Below are 17,341 nucleotides of genomic sequence, written 5' to 3' on the forward strand. Positions count from 1 at the left end.
AAAATAATTATCGACAGAAAGTCAAGACAACAAATAATGTTTATGTTGCTTTAACTTATTTTTAAACAACTTTTTAAGTTATACAAATCTTAATATAGTTAATATAAGTTGAGATGACTAGAAAAGTTCATTTGACTCTCTTTAGTTTCTGTGATTTGTGGTTTTATTGCATTATTTTATTGCAAAAAAAAAAAAAAGTTCATCAAGCTCATCCTCTGGCGTGTTTGTTTATAGTTGCATTTATTTAACTCATGCATTTAATAAATGATGGCTTTATTACAATTTGCAAATTTTGTATGCATTTTTGCCTTTTATATTTGGAAGCCAAAATATATGCAGTAATTTTTTCCAATTTACAGATTTGCTTTAAATCTATTTGTCAGTTTATGTATTTAAGCATTTATTTATTTATCTGTTTCTTCATTTACATTTTTTTTTCTGTAATTATTTAATTTTATTTGTGCATTTTGCTATATTAACCATATTCATGCACTTTTTTATTTATTACTCTTAGAAAATCTCCTTTACTTCACATTACGTATTAGTAGGGCATGGCATTGTTTACAAAACATTTCATAATTATATATACAGAAATGTGGGTATCAGGTTTTTTGTTCCTCCAGGAAGCACTTTACAGTTTCTGAAGGTGTAATTATAGTCTAACCTATATTCACTTACACTGAAGTAGCTTAATGTGGAAAAGTGTCATTGAAATAAACCTCCATTCTGCTCAAACAAGCATTGATTTGTGTTTTGCTTTGATTTAAAGGCTCCAGCAGACTTCTGTCTCTCCCACCTGTGAGTATCTATGATTAAATCTCCTAATAAGATAAATGAATCGATTTCGAACTTGCATCAGTGGCTGTTTGTTTGTGAGCTAGAATCAGTCAAAATGTTTGGGATCAGTACAATATTTTAGTGTTTTAATGATAAAAGAAGACTTGATTTATAATGCAGTAAAAACTGTAAACGTGAAATATTACACTTTGAAAAAAATATTTAAAAAATTAAAAATCAATTAAATGTACTTCTATGATTAAAATAATTTAAAAATCATTTTAATATCGCAGATTATTATTATTAATATTATAATTATTATTTTATTATTATTGTTATTGATATTATTAGTGTTATTATTATTATTGTTATTATTATTTCTATTATTATTGTTATTATTATTACTATTATTATTATTGTTATTATTATTATTATTATTATTATTATTATTGTGTTGTTGTTATTATTATTAGTATTAGTATTATTGTTATTATTATTATTATTATTATTGTTATTGTTATTGCTGTTATTATTATTATTTGTATGATTAATGTTAATATTATTATTATTGCTATTATTATTATTATTATTATTGTGTTGTTGTTATTATTATTATTGTTATTATTATTATTATTATTATTAGTAGTAGTAGTAGTAGTAGTAGTGGTAGTAGTAGTATTGTTATTATTTTTATTGTTATCATTATTATTATTATTATTATTGTTATTATTATTATTATTGTGTTGTTGTTATTATTATTAGTATTAATGTTATTATTATTATTGTTATTGCTATTATTATTATTTGTATTATTATTGTTATTATTATTATTATTATTATTGCTATTATTATTATTATTATTATTATTATTATTATTGCTATTATTATTATTGTTATTATTATTATTATTGTTATTATTATTGTGTTGTTGTTGTTGTTGTTATCATTATTATTATTATTATTATTATTATTATTAGTAGTAGTAGTAGTAGTAGTAGTAGTAGTAGTGGTAGTTGTGTTGTTATATTGTTATTATTTTTATTGTTATCATTATTATTATTATTATTAATATTATTATTGTTATTATTGTTATTATTATTATCATCATCATCATCAGTGTTGAAAACTTGGGCTGCTTCATATTTGAAAGGAAACTGGAAACTGATACCGTACCAATAAAAAGTACTATTATAAATCTATTTTAAAATATCTATTATTATCTATTATTAAATATTATTAATCAAAGACATAGTAAACAAAAAAGGAAAATCATAAATTCAGGGAAAATGCGGAAAAACAAGAAACAAGGAAATAGAAATAAGAAATAAATAGAAAGAAACAAGAAAAAAGAATAGAAATAAGAAATTAATAGAAAGGTTATATATGATATGATATAATATAATATATATTTGAAAAAAAAAAACAAATAGATAAATAGGTACATAAATACATACATAAATAAATGCATAAACAAATTAAATTAATGGGCTGTATCTGCTAAGCTTTAAATACTGCTTTCTTGTTAAAAAAAAACTCAATAAATAGGTTTAATGTTACATAAAAAGTTAGTTTTTTAAGGGAAAGTCAGACATTTCACATTTGTACTATTTTTATTATACTATTTTAGTAAAAATAATTGAAGCATTGGGAGGCAGAACCTTTTTTAAAACACTTTATAAATTGTACCAATCCTGAATTTTTGACCGGTACTGTAAATACAGTTTAATTTAAAAAGCAGTAGTTTAAAATATTGTTTATTTCTTTGGTTCAAAGCTGAATTAAAGAAATTAATTACAATTATTGAATTAAAATTGTATAATGAGCCTTCAAAAAGGAATTTAATATGCTAATTTGCTGTACTATTATGATTTAATATCACTGGTACTCAATATTTATTGATGATTTGTGTTATTTGTTCTTCGCAGGTGTTTTATGATGACATGACTTACTGGTATCCGTATCAGCTGAATGTGGAGGGCTTTTCAGGAACTCATCTTGTGTTTTCCAACTCCACCTCCATGGTCTTTAGCCCCAGGTGCATGTCCATCTTTATTCAGACCGACAAGAACTACTACCAACCCGGACAGACGGTCAAATTTCGAGTTGTATCAGTTACTCCTGATGGAAAGCCGTACAGCGGTCGGACTGATATTTTTATAAGGGTAAGTGTTTAGTTAGCATAAACAAATGCATTAGCTGTGTGTATGGAGAGATGGATGAATGAATACACTATAATATCTAACAATAACATTTAATTGAATGAGTTAATTTCACTCAGATATTCAAATAAAACATTCTTTGTACTTAATATAAATTAGTTACGTGAACTCAACATTTTATGTATTAAGGTAAGCTTAAATTGACTTGGTAACAGCAGATTTCTTTGGTTTCCAGCAAGCATTACACATAAAAAATCAAGTGTTTTTTCTTGTGTGTTTTTGCTAGATTAACTATTTTTGCGATTTACAGATGTTTCTCTTATGCAGACATTTGTTACCATTGGTGTAAAAAAAAGAATCTGTGGTTTGGCTGAGGAAATATTATTTATACTCTACATTTTATGTACAATAATCTATATATATATATTATAACATAAATATAGTATAACATAAATATACAATTATTTATATGGGTGTTAAGGTGGCTCAGTCGCCTCACAAGCAAAAATGTCGCTGGTTCGGTTTGCATGTTCTCCCCGTGTTGGCGTGGGTTTCCTCCGGGTGCTCCGGTTTCCCCCACAGTCCAAACACATGTGCTATAGTTGAATTGAATGAACTTTATTGACCGTAGTGAATGAAAGTGTGTTTGAATGCAAAGTGCATGGGTGTTTCCCAGTACTGGATTACAGCTGAAAGGACATCCACTTCGTAAAATATGTGCGCGAATAGTTGGCGGTTTATTGCGCTGTGGCAATCACGGATAAATAAGGGACTGAGCCGAAGGAAAATGAATGAATGAATGAATAATTGAATGAACGAACGAACGAACGAACTAATTAATTAATTAATTCATTCATTCTATCATTCATTAATAATTTAAATACAGTGTTGGGTAATTTATTTCAAAACATTAATTAATTGCTAATTACTTCATTGTTAGTTAAATGTTATAAATTCACACAAATCTCAATCCACAGACAATAGAAATTAAACTTTTAATTTTCTAAAGATTTGAGGCAAACAGAGCCTTTTATTTATTTATTTTTTAAAACTAACACTAAAGTTGTAATCAATATATGTATCAAAACACAAAAGTTTTAAGAGAACGGTAGGCTACTATGTTTTGTACATACCATGTATCAGCATGAATACATATCGTTGTTTCTGAAATGTGCAATTGTCAGATGTATAAAATCTTCTTTAGTTAAAAATTGTAGTCATGAAAAATATCTGAATAACAAAAATAGAATTAAAATAAATACAATTGAAGAGTTCATATGTAAAAACCTCTAAGTGCCGTCTGAAATTTCCATTAAAAATGAGCATTTTTTTCTCAGACTCCTTAAGTTGTATGTTGAGTTATTTCATTTTAAAGACCTTTAAAAGAGCATATTCTATGCAATACAATACTATATTTATTCATAGAGCACATTGAAAACAACCAAGTAGACCAAAGTGCTGTACATAGGATTGCTAAAGACAGAGAAGCAGAATATAAAAGAAACATTTAACAGATAACAGCAATAAAACATCAAGGAGTATTAAAGCGAGAGAAATAAGACAGGTCTTTAAAACAGACTTAAACACAGAGATGGAGGGGGAAAGTCTAATGTGAATTGGTAGACTGTTTCAGAGTTTAGGACCAGCAACAGCAAATGCTCGATCGCCTCGTTTTTTTAAGGCGTGTTCTGGGCACGTTGAGTAAATCAAGATCGTAAGATCTCAATGATCGAGAGGGGGTATATGGACAAAGCAAGTCAGTAAGGTACTGAGGAGCAAGATTATTGACGGCTTTGTAGACGAATAATACAATTTTAAAATCAATTCTGTATTTAATGAGTAACCAGTGAAGTGCAGCTAAGATTGGAGTTACCGACTCATGCTTGCGGGTGCCAGAGAGTACTCTAGTTGCTGCATTTTGAACCAGCTGCAGACGAGAGAGAGAAGACTGAGAAATACCAAAATAAAGAGCGTTACAGTAATCTAGACGTGTTGTTATGAAGGCATGAATCACCGTTTGAAAATTTTTCTTGGATAAAAATGGCTTGACTTGCATTCTATGCCATAATCCTAAAGTTACTGAACCTACAGACAGGAGCCTGATAAATTTCAATGTCTTCAATGGCTTCATTGAAATTTCAATGGCTTTTAGAGGTTTTTGCATCTAAACTCTTCAATTACTCTGCTTTTCTGAATCAATATTTTGCTACTAATTTTTCAATTTCTCTTTTTAAGCATGTGCAATTGTCTTGACAAATTATAAATGTGCAGAATTTGCTGAAAAATAGAGTCATTGTGAAAATTATAAACAACTCTGTCCCTCTCAATTAATTTACATAGAACTGTAGAAGTTGTTCACAGTATTTAAGGCACATAACTAAAAGGACTAACAATGAAGAGAAATCCATCACTTATAAATTATAGAAACTTTGAAACTAATCACTTTGAAACAAATTACCCAACCTGGAACCCCAATACCCAACAATCAATCCACAAACATAATCTAGCTAATGTAAAATATGTTTATTGTTACAAAATACAAATAAATAAATAGTTGTTTTTACAAACAAACTGATTAAATTAGTTTATTTCTTTATTTCAATTTAATTATAACCAAGCTTGTATAAAGAAAAAAACACCTATGTGCCACCCTGCTCGTCACAAACATGATGTTGTAGTATTAAATAAAATGTTTAAGTTCTACTAGTTTGTTTACTCAAAATGTTTTGATGGGATGAGTTTCCACATAGCTTGTGTAATCTGAGCTTATCGGGTTTTCAAATGCACTTATTGCATTGCTTTTGTGTGTGTGTTTTTTTTTAATGCGAGCAGGATCCCAGGGGGAATATGATTCGCCAGTGGCTCGCTGTGGATAGTTTTCTAGGCGTCATTTCTAAAGAGCTGAACATCTCTCAGAATCCACCGCTCGGATCCTGGAAGATTACAGCTGGAGTCAATGTAAGTGAAAAATTAGACCATTTTTTGCCTGTAAGAGTTGGACGATTCCTCTTTAAAAGATTTCAATCTCGATTCAAAGATCAATATTGTCATGATTAGATAAATAGATGATTAGCTTATGTTTATGAAAAAAAATCACAGCTATAGATTCGAATCTGCAGTTGACCCAGAGAACAGTTGTCATGTATGGTTAAAGCAGATTTAGCATTAAAGGGGACCTATTATGCCACTTATTATTACGAAATGTAAACTAAGTCCTAGTTCAGCTCAAAATACCCAACAAATAATGTTTTGTATTTCTTTAAAACTGACCCTTTTAGGCTTTGATCCTAATTGTGCCATTTTGGTGACTGCCGCTTTAAATTCAAATGAGTTTGTGCTCTTTTTGAAAGAGGGTGGAATTATGAATGCCTATGTGTCAGCATAGTGGCAGATTCAAAAAACAACACTAACGTCCTATGCTAATGAGGGGTAGGTCATGACTAGTGGGCGGCGATTTTCTCCTCTGATGACACGTACAAAGACACGTCCTTAATGCTTTTGCGCCCTGCACTTTGGACTTTGCGCCTACATCCTCAAAATAGAGCCCTAGATCTCTTCCTTGATTTTTGCGTTTTTCAAACACAGATTTGATTAAATCGATTAAAAGGATTAATAAACATATTCAAATCACCATCATTCATCATTTATGTTGCGTGGGTGTTGAGATCCTGATCTTTTAATGATTAATCGTGCAGCTTAGACTGAATGCATTAATGCAGGCTAAACAATTAGCATCAGACAACACCTTTAATAACCTAAGAAACCCACCACATCCCGAATAACCTACCACAACTTCTTTCATCAAAATTATACATTTTTGGGAAAGCCTAAATGCTTTCATGTGATTTGAACGAAGCTAAAGGATGAATAAAAATTTAGGATTAATATACTAAAAAAGGTATTAATCTGCGGGTTGTGTGTAATTCCAAACCACAGGTTGTGATCTGTACGAATCATGGATCAACCATGATTCGTTACACCTCTCTATATAGTAGCTCTTGTTCTAAACAATGTCTGTGTACTTCATTATTTTGTCCAAATTTATTTGCCCTCAATCAAATTAATCAAATACCAAAACATTTTGTCCCCTCGAAACGACTTTCTTCACTTTTGGAAAAAACAATAACTAGGTTTTAAAACAAGAGGGCTAGACGCACAATCTCATTAGAATTTAATGCTACAGTCACCAAAATGCCACAATTTAGTTCAAATCCTAAAATGGTCAGTTTCAAAGAGTTATAAACATTATTTGTGTGATATTTTGAGCTGAAACTTCTCATATACACTGAGAGAGATTATTATTTTATATCTAGTTAAAAGGGGCATAATAGGCTGGCTTTAAATACAGTAAACTATATGGACTATGGATCACCACATTTAGACTCGCGTCACTTTACTTTCTCATTCACTAACTGTTATTTTTTTATGCAGGATGTTATTCATGAGAGAGCGTTTACTGTGGACTACTATGGTGAGATTTCACGCACTGCACACATTTATTTTGATCATCGTTTTGTTAGTGCATTTGGTATTAAATGAATTAGCATGTGTTTGCAGTACTTCCTAGATTCGAGGTGAAGCTGGACGTTCCCTCAGTCCTGTATTGTGAAGACACACTCATGGGGACGGTCACAGCCAAGTGAGTGTTTGCCCTCAATAACAGTTTTATTATTCATTAGAGACACAAAATAATTACATTTGACAATGATTCATCTCTCCTCTCAGATATTTTTATGGGAAGCCTGTCAGTGGGTTTATGGATGTTAGATTTGTTCATGGTTTTAACGGCATTGAAATGCGATATGACCACACAGAAATGGTGAGTATCTTTCTCACAAACACATAAAAAAGTCTGCATTATAAGCCCCCCTGGATATTTTTTTTTACCCAATTTCTGTTTTAACGAAAAGAGGATTTTAAAACAGAATAGTTTTATTAAATAATTTCTAACAACTGATTTATTTTATCTTTGCCATGATGACAGTACGTTATAATTGCCTAGATATTTTTTAAGATACTAGTATTCAGCTTAAAGTGACATTAAAAGGTGGGGACGACCTGATCAGGTTTTTTTGCTTTCAAGTCTGAGTCATTTGATTTTAACTATCTACTGAAACCCGATCCAATACTTCTATAATACATAAAAAAAAAAATAAAGAAGGCGAAGAAACAAATCCAGGATGTTCCTTACATTTTTATTTAATTCACCTTATTAGAACATTCAACAACTCTGTTAACAAACAGAGCACTTCTGTGTGGGAACTTGAACAATAAAGTAATAAATAATATCAATTCTTCACTTTTAGATTTTAGTGCAACAATAACTATAAACAAAATCTAATATAAAAACAAATAGCACCTTAACTTTAAATACCCAGCAGGCAATCCCAAGTTTACATATCTCACAGTTGGCAATGGCAATGTTGTCGTCATCAACTTTATAATACCTCCAGACCGCACACATACTCGCACTTTCCGCTTCAAATTGCTTCCATGTTCTACTTTGTCGGCATTTAACCAATAGCATCTCTTAACAAAGTGATGTCATGCCGCACGCATTGCTGTTTCTGTGTGAAATCAAGAAAGAGGTCTAACTCTGTGTCATAACTATAGGTGTGTTAAAAAATAATGAGAACATTACAGCAACCCAGGCTCATTGTGGAAACATAGCCCCACGTCCGTTTCTGGATGCCACGAAATACGTCCCGGGAGGTACGTATTTGTGCAGTTTTTGTTTTCGCGAATCTGCGAGAGGACGCTGTGCGCTCTTTTTTTGTGTCTCGAACGCCTCTCAGGAGCACGCGCAGTTCGTGCCTGCGCTGTTCTCGTGCGAAAAGCCGCCGGAGGCCGCTGTCGAGCGACTGTCTGTCCGACTGACTGACTGAGTGACTGAACAATCGACTAGGCGGCCGGCCAATCGGCCGACCCAGCCACCCTCCTTCTCCTCCTTCCCTAAACCTAAGCGACGATTTACAAAAGCCGTCCAGAAAAGAAAAGCAAAAGCCCTCATTCAATTTTAACCGTGTTTTCGGATTTCACAGCATTCTCGCCCTGTCACGAACTTGTGCGCTTTTACTTTTTGGATTCTGTTTCTTACCTGATTTCTGGAACCGCTCTTCCTTGGACTCAAACCTGGTCGTCGCCGCGGCTGGCTTCTCCTCCTCCGGGCCTACGCTCCGTTGACGTAACACTACGAGCTAAGCGGACAAACTGGTTTGTGGCGGGAAAGTCATCCACATGGAGGTGAGCCGTCAGCCGGCGAGCGCGAAGAAGAGGAGTGTTGTCACACCGCCCCGTAGCGTTAGCTCGAAAAAATGAAATGCGGCCATACGTGCTTCCGGCCACGTAAATCGCGGTCTCCAAAAACGCCCGTGGGGCTACTTTTTCAGAATGAGTTTAGGTTGTGTATTCGAGTTCTGACCGGGAGATAACGCATTCCAATCGAGTCTGAAACTGCGTGATTGGACCCGATTTCCGATCACATAATCGGATCTGGACATCTTTATATAAAGGCTTAACTATGTTAATTAGGCTAGTTAGGATATGTTGCAACCGAGGCTCATTCTAAAAATGTAGCCCTATATACATTTCTGGAGATCGCGAATTCTGTAACCAGAAGTACGTGTGGCTGATCAGCTGACCGCTTAGCTTCATGTGGACGGCTTTCCCACTGTTACCAGTTTGTCCAGTAGCTGCTACTGTATGTACGTCGATAGACTTGAGACACAGAGAGGAGTTGACCACGATGACAGGGTTCGAGTCTGGTGAAGAACGGTTTCAGAAAGCAGGTAAAAAAACAAAAGCCAAGATGTAAAATAAACAAGTAAATAACGGTGAGAATGTGGTAAAATCTAAAAACATATTAAAATCAAACGAGGGCTGTCGGCGCCAGTGGTGTAGTGGTTAGTGCGTCGACATATGCACTCCGGTGCTCGCGGCGACCCGGGTTCGATTCCGCCTCGCGGCCCTATGCCGATCCTTCCCCTCTCTCTGCTCCCCATGCTTTCCTGTCAAGTCTCTCTACTGTCCTGTCAAAATAAAGGTGAAAACCCTGAAAAAATAATAATAAAAAAAAAAAAAAAAAAAATCAAACGAGGGCTTTTCTTTTTCTGGATTGCTTTTTAAAACTGTCGGTTGGATTTAGGGAAGTGGGTCGGCGGGTCGATCAGTGCTTTTGAAAACACTATTGGTTGGGTTTAGGGAAGGAGGGGGGTGGTTCAGTCAATCGGTCAATCGACAGCAACTTCTGGTGGATTTATGTAAGAACAGCAGGCACAAATGACGATTTGTAAAAACAGAAACTGCAAAAAAACTTACGTATTTGGCGCTCTCCAGAAATGTATACAGGGATACGTTTTTCAGAATGAGCCTTGGTTGGTAATTAGGCAAGTCATTTTATAAGGATGATTTGCTCTGTAGACTATCACAAAATATTTCTTAAGGGGGCTGAACACATTGATCTTAAAATGTTTAAAGAAAATTAAAAACTGCTTTTATTCTTGCTGAGATAAAACAAATTGGACTTTCTCTAGAAGAAAAAAATATATAGGAAACACTGTGAAAAATTCATTGCTCTGTTAAACATAATTTGGTAAATATTGGGGAAAAAAATCACAGGAAGGTGAATTAATGTTGACTTCATTTCATTTGAAAACTGTTATATGTCATTTAAACTGACTTTTTATTTCCTCCGCTGTAGATAGAGGGCTCTGCTGAAATCACTTTTGACATGAAAGACTTTTCCACACGGTTCAATGATTATTCATATTCATATTATGACGGCTACAGACCCATTGAATTTATCGATGTTAATGTGAACATCACAGAGAGTGCTACGGGTGCGTAATTTTTCTATTTATATTAAACAAATCACAGTGATTTATGCAAAATTAATAATATATTCTTAAAAATGCCCACATTGAGATTTGTGCTGTTTTTCATTTGTGTGTCTGTAGGTTTAATGTACAACAGCAGCGCAAGGGTTTCCATTGTGACAGAAAAATATAAGCTAGAGTTTTTGCAATATCCACATATCGTTAAACCCTCCATGACCTTCACCGCTAAGGTAAAGAACGAAAAACATGACTTTTATGTGTCTACATTTTGAGTAAATTGAGGTGATCATGTTCATTGATTTGATTTATTTATTTGGAACAGAAAATCAAACACTTAAAACAATTTTTCAAGCAAAATACATCTCATCATGAGCTCCACATCATTGATATATTACTTCACATTTTAAAAAAAAACTTATTTCTACTAATTTAATCTACTAATTTTAGTTTTAAACTAATTTCTTCTTTTTTCATGAAAGCATCCTTTTTTGCATCTTTTACATATTATATATTCAATTCACCACTTGAAGTTTTCACCGGATGTTGGTAACAACCAAAGAAATCCATATATGCAGAAAAAACAAATCTAATTAGATTAAAAATGAAGTTATGTGTAATACAATAAAATGACACAGAGAAAAAGTAATGAACACATGAAGAAAGGAAGGTGTAGAAAGGCAGTGAAAGCCCAGACAGCAGCTGAAATCTTTTAGTAGTTCTTCGGCAGTCCTCTGCCTTTCCAAATTGTAAATGAATATCAGATGCTTCAGTCCAACATTGAGATCTTTTATTTTGTATTTTCAATTAGATTTGAGTCAGGCGATTGGCTGGGCCACTCCACAGCTTGATTTTCTTTCTCTGAAAGCATCTTAGAGATTTCTTGGCTGTGTTTTGGATCATTGTCTTGCTGAAATGTCCACCCTGGTTTCATCTTCATCTTCCTGCTAATGTAAATGTTGAACTGAAGCAGCTGATGTTCATTTGCACTGAGGAAGAGCAGAGGGTTGCTGGAGGACTACTAAGAGATTTCAGATGCTGTCTGGGCTTTCACTGCCTTTCTACACCTCCCTGTCTTCATGTGTTCAACACTTTTTCCCTGCGTCATTTCAATTCATTACACATAACTTCATTTGTAATTTAATAAGATTAGTCTTCTTTGCATATTTGGATTTCTTTGGTTGTTACCAACATCCAGTGAAAATTTCAAGTCAACAGCAGCTTTAGAAATTAGTTTTCTGTGTAAAATGGTGACCTGTTCGATACCTATTTCCCTGCTGTATATTGTATGTGTATGTATTTATTAATTTATATTTTGTTTCTCCTTAAAGTTAAAGCTCCTAAATCAATAAAGACAGTGTTAATACAAGTTTATTTACTGTTTTTTGGTATGAAATATGACCTTGAGAATGATATTTTGTTGCATTTGTGTTTAAGCTGAAGTTGAGTCTGTATGACCAGCGGCCGCTATCTGCTGAGGATCAGATTGAAAGTGTTTATCTGGCAGTGACGCAGCACAAGCTCAGCCCCTGGACGTGGATGTGGAGCGATGGAGGACCTCTAGGGCCTCGTATGATGAACAACACACCCTCCACGAGCTTCCCTCCTAACAGTGACGGAGGACCTCTAGGGCCTCATATGATGAACAGCACTCCTCCCACCAGCTTCACTCCCATCTACGACCTCCCTGTCCAGAACATTGAGCTTCCGGTCACTGCTGACGGCCTGATGTCCTTCCAGATCCACCTCTCAGACAGTGTGGCCACTCTGGATCTAGAGGTGCCGGAACTACTTTCACACTTTGGGCACTATCATACACCAGGCGCAAGGCGCGACGCAATAGTTGTTTGCTAGTTTCAGCTTGGCGCAAGAGTCGTTTTGACGTTTTGCGCCACGCTGTTTAAATAGCAAATGCATTTGCGCTCATATGTGCGCCCTTAGGCGTTCTGGTCTAAAAAAAAGAGGCGTGTTGAGGCGCATTGCTGGCGTGTTGCTATTTTGAGAAACTAAAATAGACAATTCAATAGACCAGAACAAAGCCGGTCTATTGTCCAACGCAGAGTGCGTTAGTTATGCACCTCACTTACACACTGCTTAATACAGACAGGATGTAAGCTACAGCAATACGCAAATATCTTTACATATGAAAAATAATTAAAATATGAAGGATATATATATATAGGATATAATAAGAATATATATACATAGGATATAAATATAAAGGATTAAAATATTACAAAACATATTATTTTCTAGCCTACATAAATTTAAAAACCATATTTTCATGCCTTCTTCATCTCGGGGGGCTTTTTTAGTTTTTTCGTGACATTTTGCTTTTGTATAATGTTATTATTATTAGCAGTATTATTTATTATCTGAAAATTTATATTTGTTTTATTAAAAACAAGCTTAGATTTTGCCCACCTGCAGGTTTTAGACCATATGGGGCACAGCATGTGTATTAGGATATAACTCAGTTATTTGAGCACACTTTGTTATTATTGTTCGTTTATTCGTTTGCTGGAAATTAGAACTGAATTTAGAAATGGTTTTGAAACAAATCTTTGCGCTTACACAAAATTAATTATTTATAGACTAATTGATGTCTGTGTGTACAACACGTTTCCCTATCAATGAGAGTGAAAGTAAAAGTAAACAATGGTGAGGCTCATCTTTCATTCTCTCGCTGCAGAGGCTCGGTTTAACTGTTTTCTTGCTAGTGAAGTGTTCAGTTTTTCCTTTTACAAAGTCGTCATGTAAATAGCAAATGCTCTATGGCGCGACGCAACTGACTCTTAAAGGGAATGGGAGATGAGACTCTGATTGGTTTATTCTCAAAACACACCTATAACTCATTAAGAGAATAAGCTCAACCCTGTTAGACCATGCGCCACGGCGCAAAGTGGATTTTTCCGTCCTTACATTAGCAAAAGTTGATTCCAACACGCCCTAAATGCGTTTGCGCCTTGCGCTTTGCACTTTGCACATCGTCAAAATAGAGCCCTTTATCTCAGAGCTACAGTTGAAGACAGAATTATTAACCCTCATGTATATTTTCCCCCCAATGTCTGTTCAACAAAAAGAAGATTTAGGCAGATAAGAAGATATATAGGTAGGTGCGTTTGGAAGGATGTCTCTTCATAATCGTGACCGACCTACTGTAAACATGAAGGAAAAAAGGTTTCCATTGCAGTTTTTTTGAAATATCCCTTTTTCGAATTGAACAACTTTTGCTAAATTGATGAGTCTCTTGTAGTTGTACTTTCAATCCAAAGTTTTAGTTTGTCAAATTTAAAGTATAATGGAACTTAGGGCTGCTTGATTATGAGATCATAATCACAATTAATTTGGTCATAATTGTAATCAAACAATATACAATTGACGTCAAAAATGTTTGCCCTCCTGTGAATTTTTTTTTTATAAATATTTCCCAAATGATGATTAACAGAGCAAGGAATTTTTCACAGTATTTCCGATAATATTTTTTCTTCTGGAGAAAGTCTGATTTGCTTTATTTCGGCTTGAATAAAAGCAGTTTTTAATTTTTTAAACCTATTTTAAGGTCAATATTATTAGACCCTTAAGCAGTATATAATTTTGATTGTCTGCAGAAGAAACTACTGTTATACAATGACATACCTAATTACCCTAACCTGCCTAGTTAACCTAGTTGAGCTTATAAATGTCACTTTAAGCTGTTTAGAAGTGTCATTAAGAATATCTAGTCAAATATTCTGTACTGTCATCATGACATAAATTAAATAAATCAGTTATTAGAAATGAGTAATTAAAACTGTTTAGAAATGTGTTGAAAAAAATCTTCTTTCCTCTAAACAGAAATTGGGGGGAAAATATACAGACGGGCTAATAATCCTGACGTCAACTGTATATATATATATATATATATATATATATATATATATATATATATATATATAGTTATTTTCCTCCCTGTAAAAAAGGGAAATAAATACAATAGAACAGTGTTTCTCAACTGGTGGGAACATTTTCAGTGGGTCGCGGAGTGTGTGATAAAAAAAAAAAACAACAAAAGTTACATTTTTTACTTATTTTGCTTATATCGGACTTTTATTTTGAAATGCGTGTGCAACAACCGTACCGTTTGACATGTGAAATTTCAGCGCAAGTACGACCCTGAATATGTAAAGTGTGGATTGTACCATGTAGCCAAGGCCAAGAAAGCCCACACAAAAGCAGAAAAGCAAATAAGTGGTGATTATTATAAAAATGGTTATGATTATTTTAATAATTTTACTTTAATTTGCTGGTTTGTTCTGTTCAACCGGATCAGTGTTAATGTTTTATTAACAGTATAATTTAGTTAATGGTAACTCAACCTTTCCTTAACCTAACCACTGTTTATATAATATTTATATAATTTGATACATTTTGTTAAATGACAGCAGTAAAATATTGTTTATTTGTAAATCTTGGTGATTTTCTTATGATTTATCTGTCACTTGTGTATGTTAACAGATAAATACAAATTAATTTTAATTACTTAAAATATATTTAAGTTCTTAAGTGTTTTGGGTCGTGGCTAGATGACCATGTAAAAATGTGGGTCCCATGGCCAAACCAGTTGAGAACCCCTAAAATAGAATAAAAATATGAAACAAACTGTGCTTTAAGAATCTTCACTATAGTTAAAAACTTTAATTATAGCTACAGCAGTCCTTCAGTCAAGAGCAGTGAGGGATTTTCTCCTTTCGTTGTTAGATAAATGATAAAAACAGTCGGCAGCAGGAATATTGTGCGCTGTCACTTTAAGAGCAGTGCGGTTCTGATTTATGGTTTATCTTTCACGTGTCTTTTGATTCTCAACTCGTTTGTTTATTACATAAATGAGGGTTGATATGAATAATCACTAAACAACGCGGTTTGATAGAGAAGTGAGAGTTTGATATGCCTGTCTTCATGATGGTTTCAGGCACGGTTTAAAGACACGGTCCAACATCTTCAGCTCTACAGGAGTTATTCTTCACCAAGTAAATCCTACATTCAGCTTCACAGAGACAGCGAGCCTCAGGTACTTTAAAATTGAAACATGCTATATATTTTTCCTCTGAGTTTTCACTGACAGACTGACTGACTTCTGCAGGTTGGACGGTCACTGAATTTCACTTTGGAGAGCAGCTTTAACTTGACCAAAATCCACTACCTTGTAAGTATTATGAATCAAACAAGCACCCTTTTTAGGACTGAGCTTTAGGCTTGGCAAAGACAATATTAAAAAGTACTCTATTATTATTAGTACTTTTACTATGAGTTCAGAAAATATTCTTTTAATTGAACCCATTTCTTTTTTAAATGCTGTGATTCAGATGGATTTTATATTATTTTAATTATATGTTACCCAAAAAAGTGTTGAAAATTGTGTAAAACTATAACTGCGAAATATATAGTATAATATAATGTTATATACAGTTGAAGTCAGAATTATAAGCCCCCCTTTGATTCTTTTTTTTTATTTCCTAAATAATTTTATCAAATTTTGAAAAATTATACAGTATGTCTAATAATATTTTTTCTTCTGGAGAAAAGTATTATTTGTTTTATTTTGACTAGGATAAAAGTAGTTTTTAATTTTTTAAAGCCATTTTAAGGTCAAAATTATTAGCCCCTTTAAGCTATATTTTTTCAATCGTCTACAGAACAAATCATCATTATACAATAACTTGCCTAATTACCCTAACCTGCCTAGTTAACTTAATTAACCCAGTTAAGCCTTTAAATGTCACTTTAAGCTGAATAATAGTGTCTTGAAAAATATCTAGTCAAATATTATTAACTGTCATCAAGGCAAAGATAAAATAAATCAGCTATAAGAAATTAGTTATTAAAACTATTATGTTTAGAAATGTGTTGAAAAATCTTCTCTCCATTAAACAGAAATTGTGTAAAAAAAAATATACAGGGGGGCTAATAATTCAGGGCGGCTAATAATTCTCACTTCAAAAATATATATTTTTTTACAATTATAATTAAAATAAGATTTTATTTTGTTAAATACCGATATTCTGCAATAAAGACAAACAAATAATATATAGATATATACATTAAATGCATTTTCCTATAAAAATATTTATGATTGCATATTTGTGTTTTTATATCAAAATTGCATTCCTTTTAAAGGTTATTTGTAAATACAATAAATAACAGAATGTATTGAAATTACAAAGTGCACTTTATTATATATACTTATTTATTATTTATATAATAAAGTACAGTTTTTTGGATATACAAAGTTGAAGTCAGAATTATTAGCCCCCCCTTTTTTTCTTTTTGAAATATTTCCCAAATGATGTTTAACAGAGCAAGGAAATTTTCACAGTATGTCTGATAATATTTTTTCGTCTGGAGAAAGTCTTACTTATTTTATTTAGGCTAGAATAAAAGCAGTTATTACTTTTTTATGAACCTTTTTAAGGTCAAAATTATTAGCCCCTTTAAGCTGTATTATTTTCGATAGTCTACAGAACAAACCATTGTTATACAATAACTTGCCTAATTACCCTAACCTGCCTAGTTAACCTAATTAACATAGTTAAG

The 17,341-nt window shown here is 32.9% G+C and overlaps 1 protein-coding gene across 2 annotated transcripts in view; it reads left to right on the forward strand.

The window, feature by feature from the left end:
* The window catches only part of cd109 (CD109 molecule), a 63,486-nt gene that overhangs the window by 2,212 nt on the left and 43,933 nt on the right, over positions 1-17,341 (forward strand). For both annotated transcript variants that reach the window (XM_692420.10, XM_009294995.4), the window contains exons 3-13: positions 770-798; positions 2,703-2,939; positions 5,769-5,894; positions 7,368-7,407; positions 7,494-7,575; positions 7,662-7,755; positions 10,636-10,774; positions 10,892-11,001; positions 12,206-12,547; positions 15,720-15,818; positions 15,891-15,953. In XM_692420.10, coding sequence (XP_697512.6) covers positions 770-798; positions 2,703-2,939; positions 5,769-5,894; positions 7,368-7,407; positions 7,494-7,575; positions 7,662-7,755; positions 10,636-10,774; positions 10,892-11,001; positions 12,206-12,547; positions 15,720-15,818; positions 15,891-15,953 — 1,361 coding nt within the window. The remainder of the gene's footprint in view (positions 1-769; positions 799-2,702; positions 2,940-5,768; positions 5,895-7,367; positions 7,408-7,493; positions 7,576-7,661; positions 7,756-10,635; positions 10,775-10,891; positions 11,002-12,205; positions 12,548-15,719; positions 15,819-15,890; positions 15,954-17,341) is intronic.

The sequence above is a fragment of the Danio rerio genome, chromosome 20 (genome assembly GCF_049306965.1).
Source record: "Danio rerio strain Tuebingen ecotype United States chromosome 20, GRCz12tu, whole genome shotgun sequence".
Classification (NCBI taxonomy): Eukaryota; Metazoa; Chordata; class Actinopteri; order Cypriniformes; family Danionidae; genus Danio; species Danio rerio.